An 8611-nucleotide genomic window follows, 5' to 3' on the forward strand; every position below is an offset into this window, starting at 1 on the left:
AAAATTTAGAATAAGACTAACGTAACAATGTGGAAAAAGTCGAGGGGTCTGAATACGTTCCGATTGCACTGTATATAACACGTACTGTACACACACCAGGAAACAAATAGCTAGGAATCCCCAAATTAACCACACTGTAAACAGGCTTAATTTGCAGACAACATGCACTGGGATAGGAGCAGCCAAAGTGGAACTGAAACCAGACATTTCCCAAACAAAGTCACATTTATTTAAAAAAAGGTTCTCACGCAACACAGATAAATATAGAAACACAGCAGTATGGCACATCGTCAGCAGCCAGTCACATCTTGGACTGCACACACTCTCTCACACACACATACACTCACCCATATGAGCAGGTATAAGACACACTGTACAAGGTTCATCCAGCCAGTTGTTGTGGTTCAAACTGTCAGTAGAAAAGCTTTCATCTTCCTGCCCTGGAACTCTGTAAATGTGATCGAGGATGGCAGGGGGGAAGGGGGGTGGTCCATTCCTCTCCCAGGCCTGCCCTGATGGACAAAGAGCTGTCCTGAGTCGGGCCTCCTGGAGGTGTTAGGAACGTAGGGTGGCGAGCAGCCCCAGGTCTGGTGAAGGGGTGTGAGGGGGAAAGGGGAGTCTGGTGGGGCCTCTGGATCACATTCCCATCCTGATGCTCTGGATGATCTGAAAAATGGCTGAGAGAGAAAGTGGCTGCTGTTACACAGAACAACATCCAGTCAGGTGAAGTCACTGAGCAGGAACTGAAGAGAAACTGAAATCTGGTTAGTTCCCTACGTGAGTAATATCAAGGCTAATGTGAAACATAAAGTTGAACTCCTCATTGAATGAATCAGTTTCCACAGTTCTCTCACACATCTCCACAGAATCTGGGCATTACCTGATCCACAGACGACGAAGACGAACAGAGCCAGGAGCCACGGCCCCACGGGGTACTTCTCCTCCTGAGGTCGCTGAGAGGGAGTGGGGAGAGAAAACAACAATGTTCAACCACTGAGACATATAGGTCAAATGTCATTAAAACTTCACTATGTGATATGGGTTGTCTTTAGTGCTGAGCAATTAGTGCCATTTGAGGTCGGTTCAGTTTCGATTATTACAAATTATCATGGTTTTCGATTTGTTTCAATAATTGTTTTAAACATGACATGCACTATGTGGGTTGAATGCTGTAACAACACAGAGTAAAACATTTCATAAAAGTCCCATGATGGTTGAGTAGGGTATTCATTTAGTAATCCCAAATTGGGAAATTGTTTTATCACGGCATGCATCATCAATAACTTACAAGGACAGGACACGTAACAATGACGGACACATTAAAAAAAGACATTGACACATGAAAGTACATGCACCTCAGTATCTGTAAAATAATACAGTCCATTTCAAGTGCTGTTTTCTATCTTACTCAGGAGGAAAAACAAGCAAAAACACTGTTCACAATAGGAAGACATCAAACTGTTAATCAATTACACTCGTTATAAAGCCTCATGGCTGTGGGTAAAAAATGGCCATCTAAACCTCTGTGGAACTCCTGCGCAGGATGAACCTGCTACTGAAGCTTATCCTCCTGTGTTGCGTTAGGGTGGAGTGGGTGTGTGTCATTGTCCATGATCATGTGTGTTTTTGCTTGCAGCCTTTTTATAAACATGTCCCGCATTGATTCCAGTCTGCAGCCAATTGTAGCACTGGCTTTCTTGATGATTTTGTCAAGGTTGTTTAAGTCCTCCTTGGCTACATTTCCTTTCCAGCACACAATGGAATAGCGCACTACACTCGCCACAACACTGCTGTAGAAAATCTGACCTTTACTCCTTGTCACTTATTGACCATCAGTTATTCACATTACTTTAATAAAATATTTATTTTGTGTCTATTACATTTGTTTTATTTGATGACTTTATTTAATTCCAAGTCATCATCTCATCTCTATAGAGCGGCTGCCTATGATGTCTGACAAAATCTCTATTTTAGTAGTTCTTCAAAGTAAATAAGGAACACTTTCATGACTGCTGAATACCAACTACCAATCACTTAGATCATGCATTTTCAGGTAGACGCCTCGCAAAGCAACAGCTCTCAATCCCACATTCCTCTCTCTCCGTGTCTTCCCCACATTAACCGAATGTAGCAGGCATAAAAGAAACACATGGGACGCGTTCGATAGCTTCAAAACTGTGGTGTATCATGGGTAAATTGTGACAGACTGACTAATCTACAAATAATATTGAGTAGTTATTTAGGATGCAAGATGATTTGTAGATCAATCAGTCTCAATTCGCCTTTAAAGTCGGCTGCAATGATGAATTCGCCCACAGACTGGCCAGTAGGCGCACAATGGAATACAGTCATTGTAGTTAATTACCACGTTTTCTATGTAGAATATTGGCCTGTTGGAAACTACAATTCACAGTTGGGCATGATCTGATTTATCTCTAGAGAAACTGTGTAATGTGCACATTGCGCTCATATAAAAAAATGGAATTCAAATAATTGAACCTATGTCAGTCAATTAGTTGTTTAAAACCCCAAAATGTTGGTTAATGTTGGCCACACACACCGAACACAAGGTCGGACATAAGGTTAAAGTTAGTATGACGATCAAGGTCAGACGTTGTTTAAGGGCGGTCAAATCATGGCAGAATATGGCCCTGCAGGAAACAGAACTTGGTGGAGGAAGACCAACCAGGTTGAACAAACAACCAAGAGAGGAAGGTTCTTACAATGTTATTATCTCTTACACTTAAGTGCTGAATAGGGCAAGTTTCTGATCAGGTTTTAAACCCTGCCCTCATCACTGTGTAGGTGTTTTTTACACAGTCACACCAGAATAGGCCTGAGTGGATCTAATAATAATCTGAGTTATGCAGAGTTAGCATGGCTGTCTAGACCTGTAGCCCATGACTCGCCAACATAAGCTATTACAAGGTCTGGTGTGGGTGATGTCATACAGTTGGACAGCACTCATGTGCTTACTGATGGTGGTGTGTATTATTGTGGATAACACAATTAGAGGTCGACCGATTAATTAGGGCCAATTTCAAGTTTTCATAACAATCGGAAATCTGTATTTTTGGACGCCAAATTTTGTATTTTTTATTTTACAACTTTATTTAACGAGGCAAGTCAGTTAAGAACACATTCTTATTATCAATGACGGCCTAGGAACGGTGGGTTAACTGCCTTGTTCAGGGGCAGAACTACAGATTTTTACCTTGTCAGCTCAGGGATTCAATCTTGCAACCTTACAGTTAACTAGTCCAACGCTCTAACCACCTGCCTCACGAGGAGCCCGCCTGTTACGCGAATGCAGTAAGAAGCCAAGGTAAGTTGCTAGCTAGCATTAAACTTAATCGATCATAATCACTAGTTATAACTACACATGGTTGATGATATTACTAGTTTATCTAGCGTGTCCTGCGTTGCATATAATCAATGCGGTGCGTATTCGGAAAAAGGACTGTCGTTGCTCCAATGTGTACCTAACCATAAACACCAATGCCTTTCTTAAAATCAATACACAGAAGCATATATTTTTAAACCTGCATATTTAGCTAAAAGATTAGCAGGTTAGCAGGCAATATTAACCAGGTGAAATTGTGTCACTTCTCCTGCGTTCATTGCAGGGTATATGCAACAGTTTGGGCCGCCTGGCTCATTGCGAACTAATTAGTCAGAATTGTACGTAATTATGACATAACATTGAAGGTTGTGCAATGTAACAGCAATATTTAGACTTAGGGATGCCATCAGTTAGGTAAAATACGGAACGGTTCCGTATTTCACTGAAAGAATAAACGTCTTGTTTTCGAAATGACAGTTTCCGGATTCAACCATATTAATGACCTAAGGCTCGCATTTCTGTGTGTTATTATGTTATAATTAAGTCTATGATTTGATAGAGCAGTCTGACTGAGCGATGGTAGACACCAGCAGGCTCGTAAGCATTCATTCAAACAGCACTTTCGTGCGTTTTGCCAGCAGCTCTTCGCAATGCTTCAAGCATTGCGCTGTTTATGACTTCAAGCCTATCAACTCCCGAGATGAGGCTGGTGAAACCGATGTGAAATGGCTAGCTAGTTAGTGGGGTGCGCGCTAATAGCGTTTCAAACGTCACTCGCTCTGAGACTTGGAGTAGTTGTTCCCCTTGCTCTGCATAGGTAACGCTGCTTCGAGGGTGGCTGTTGTCGATGTGTTCCTGGTTCGAGCCCAGGTAGCGGCGAGGAGAGGGATGGAAGCTATACTGTTACACTGGCAATACTAAAGTGCCTATAAGAACATCCAATAGTCAAAGGTATATGAAATACAAATCGTATAGAGAGAAATAGTGCTATAATTCCTATAATAACTACAACCTAAAACTTCTTACCTGGGAATATTGAAGACTCATGTTAAAAGGAACCACCAGCTTTCATATGTTCTCATGTTCTGAGCAAGAAACTTAAACGTTAGCTTTCTTACATAGCACATATTGCACTTTTACTTTCTTCTCCAACACTTTGTTTTTGCATTATTTAAACCAAATTGAACATGTTTCATTATTTATTTGAGGCTAAATTGATTTGATTAATGTATTATATATATTAAGTTAAAATAAGTGTTCATTCAGTATTGTTGTAATTGTCATTATTACAAATACATTTAGAAAAAAAAAAATCGGCTTTTTTGGTCCTCCAATAATCGGCATCGGTATCGGCATTGAAAAATCATAATCGGTCGACCTCTAAACACAATAGCTATCTAGAATATACAGTGTAAACCCCTTCATTCTAATACATACAATGACAACAACCTGTATCCCACAGTGAGCTAGCTATTCCATACAGTGTCACCTTACACAATGCAGTCATGTTGACGGCAGGTAAAGATTTCTGGTATAGTTTCATAATTCAATGTTGACAGAAGAAAAGCAGGCATCTCAAGGAGCACCAATAGAACAAATCAGCCAGCCTTAAAAGGAATGTTAGAGGGTGGATAGATTGGGAACCAAATACTGTAACTTTATATTCAGCAGTTATGACAATTAGGGATGCACAATATATCGGTGAGCATATTGGAATCGGACGATATTCAATAAAAATGCCAAAATTGGCCCAATGTCTAGTTTAATGCCGATCTGCAAAACTGATATCAAAGCTTACGTGCATACCTATATAACGTAGGTAGATGATGTGCATACCTATATAACGTAGGTAGATGGCGTGCATACCTATATAACGTAGGTAGATGATGTAATGACGCCACGGAAAATACAGCGCTACACAGAACAAAAGCAGAAAAATACTAAGCGCACACTTCCAACAACTAAACAAGTTAAAGTCGAGCAGTCATTTAAAAGAGTAAGAAAATTTCAGCGAGACAACTTGAAGGCGAAATCCACTAACGCCAAAATAATGGAATTCATTGCCCTTGACAGTCAACCGTCCTCTGTCGTGGATGATGTTGGCTTTTGCCAACTGGTCGATCCCCGGCATACACTATTTTTCAGATGTTGCCCTACCGGAGTTACACAGTATTGTTGAAACGCACATCCATGAGCTACTTGCTATGGACGTCACTGCTATTAGATTCACGACTGACATTTGGACCAGCGATGTCAGCCCCATGAGCATGCTGAGTCTGACATCACAGTGGGTCGACGAGGATTTCATACTGAGGAAAGACGTATTGCTCAATAATGTGCTGGTTCTCATGCCGCTGCTGCCATTTCAGTGGCATTTGAGAACATGTTTGAAACATGGAAACATGGACACACTCCTAGCGCCATTCGAATAACTGACTTGAGAAAAGCTCATCAACTGCGTCTGGAGCAGACGTGATACCCTTTGTCATGGCACTGAAACACCTGCTCAACCAAACTGCCGACAGACCGGGGGGTTAAAACTTACAAAAGTACTTGAGGCTGTGAACAAGCAATTTGGTAGCACTCTCTCTGAGCCTCTTTACTGTGTTTGCACCATGCTAGATGCTAGGTACAAGGACCGCTACTTCGATGCAGACAAGAAACAGGGTTTACGTGAAATGTTACATACACAGCTGTGAGCACCGAGGAAGAGAGGCCACGGACAGACAGAGCTGAAACTTCACTGCTTGACATGTATGATGAAATCCTGGTTGAGACTGAAACGACTGAACAAATGAACAACGAAACAGCAAGTAAGTGAAATAAATAGGTTTTGATGATGTTTTACTGGTAATGGGGACATACGTAAATGACAACAAAATAACTTTTTTGTCAGTGTGGTGTGGTGTGTGGGTGTGTGTGTGTGCGTAACCTTTATTTAACAAGGCAAGTCAGTTAAGAACAAATTCTTATTTACAATGACGGCCTACCCTGGCCAAACCCAGACAACGTTGGGCCAAATGTGCGCCACCCTATGGGACTCCCAATCACGGCTGGATGTGATACAGCCTGGATTCAAACCAGGGACTATAGTGACGCCTCTTGCACTGAGATGCAGTGCCTTAGACCGCTGCGTCCATGTGTGTGTTAACTATTTAACTGTACTAGAATGATTAAAAGGGCACTAAAATGTTACATTTCGGGTATCGGTATCGGTTTTTTCTTGGCAAGGAAAATGGCAAGGAAAATATCGGACATCTGTATCAGCCAAAAATGTCCTATCGGTGCATCCCTAATGACAACGTAGTAAAATTACTCACACCTCCCATTTCTCTAAGGCTATAGGCTATTACAGCACACAATTTAAAAAGTGTACAGTATCTCTATCTAAACTAATACAGGACAGTGTAACCTATTCATAACAGGAAGGGAAACATACATTCCAGGGTTACATAATAAATCAGTATCACCATCTGTCATACATCCTTTGTGTGTGTTCGTATGTATGTATGTATGTATGTATGTATGTGTGTATGTATGCATGTATGTGTGTATGTGTGTGTGTGGGGGGGAGCTAGTCAGGATAGAGATGGACCATAGAGTTCATCAACAACCTCAGGCTCTCTTTATGGACTGAACAGCCAGATGATGACACCATCCAAATCGACAATCTAGACCGTTATCTACGTGGCATTGATTTCTTAGAAAATATTGATCAGGAGAATCGCGGGCTTTAAACCGTGTGGCAAACCACAGGTTTGAGCATGAAGACCACCAGACCACAAAGGAAACATACAGCCATCAATGATCAACATACCAACACGTTAACCTATGGTCCATGAATAACAATACATGGAGAAGGGCTTGAACTCACGTTCATTGCGCCCTGTGGTTTGTGATTGATCCGAACGATTTAAAATGAATCATATGACATGCTGAGTCTGATGAGATGAGCAGCGTTATCGACAGCCAAGTTGAGCCAAAACATAACATCAGATACACCATTAATAATTTATCATTATGAAATGGATGGGTCACATTTATTGAAATGATGCCATTCTAAGTGACGATTAACTGAATCGGTGTCATCATGCTTGCACCTCCTTTCGTCTGACGATGGAACCCACACAGCCTGAAGAAAAGCGTCGCCTCACCAGGGTCTTTGCAACGTTGCCTCTCTGCGTGATGTTTTTGCTGTGCTTTTCGTTTGCCATACGGATCCTTTGTTTTGCTACCATCTTCTGAGAATGTTATATTGATGTAAAAGTATTATATACCGGCGTTATTCTGATGCAGTGATGATGAAGCCACGAGACCCCACTTCTCTCTGTCTGCACCTGCTGACGTGCGCGTGGACGGAAGTGCGCTTCCATGGAGGTGGGCGCGCGCGCGCTGCTAAACTGTTTTTTTTTTCTGCCTCACCTCTCAATCTAACCAGCCATTTAGTCAAACTATTTATTGTTGAAAAATGTAATGGATTAATAGTTATGCCATTTGCCAGAGAAAAACACTTTTAACTGTAGTCTCAGTTGTCACCAATGCACAATCAGTGGTCTATTAAGTTATTCTACCTTTCTCAGACAGAAGCTGTTGTCAGGGCCTTGCCTATGAGCTGCACATGCCTGGGGTGTCTGGAGAAAGAGCATCATGTGTTTATTTGACAAACCTTACATACAGTACAGGACAGTGACTATGGTGGTCTAGAAAATGATGCAAAATTAGGTTAGAAACATTTAAGTGACCTATTTTTAAAAATTTTAAATACAGAATAGTTTAAGTCTGAATTTCAACCCTCTCCACCACTTATAACTAACACATAACTAACAGCTTCTGTTTTTTTTAATACTCACAAATTTATATAATATCTTTAGATGTGATTATGTTGGTAGGGGTACAGATTTAAAATACCGAAGTGTGTTATGGGTAACATAGTAATTTAACTTTAGTTTTTGACCCAGTTGTTGTGGTGGCGGAGATGTAACCAAACTTTGAGCTACGCGCTTTTTTCTCCGTTTGCCCACTATTTTATTTGGTCATTCAGACTACCTCACATGGTGTACAAGTTTAATAAATGTTAACTACTTAAGTGGAACTCCAGACTAACTCGTCATTAGCAGCGGATAAGATCCACAAAGGTGGGAATTACCCCAAAGCATCCGTGAATTGCTCTGGCCCTGGAGCTAGCAAGTGAAGGCTCCCCTGAGCCGTCTGGACTGTGGTCTGGAGGCGAGGCAGGAAAGGTAACACCGGGGGCTCGTCCAGGATGAA

At 41.4% G+C, this 8611-nt stretch overlaps 1 protein-coding gene across 2 annotated transcripts; it reads right to left on the reverse strand.

Moving 5' to 3' along the window:
• Positions 1 to 204: 204 nt before the first annotated feature.
• On the reverse strand, positions 205 to 7724 carry LOC110501708 (stress-associated endoplasmic reticulum protein family member 2). 2 transcript variants are annotated; one of them, XM_021579449.2, is made up of 3 exons: positions 7444 to 7724; positions 881 to 953; positions 205 to 677 (listed from the first exon to the last, which is right to left on the reverse strand). In XM_021579449.2, exons 1-3 carry the CDS (start codon positions 7579 to 7581, stop codon positions 637 to 639), a joined length of 252 nt encoding a protein of 83 aa, XP_021435124.1. In that variant the 5' UTR covers positions 7582 to 7724; the 3' UTR covers positions 205 to 636. The 2 variants fall into 2 exon arrangements, with proteins under 2 accessions (XP_021435124.1, XP_021435125.1); XM_021579450.2 differs by having other exon boundaries at positions 7498 to 7716.
• Between the last annotated feature and the right edge of the window lie 887 nt (positions 7725 to 8611).

This window comes from Oncorhynchus mykiss, chromosome 22, assembly GCF_013265735.2.
Source record: "Oncorhynchus mykiss isolate Arlee chromosome 22, USDA_OmykA_1.1, whole genome shotgun sequence".
In the NCBI taxonomy this organism is placed as follows: domain Eukaryota; kingdom Metazoa; phylum Chordata; class Actinopteri; order Salmoniformes; family Salmonidae; genus Oncorhynchus; species Oncorhynchus mykiss.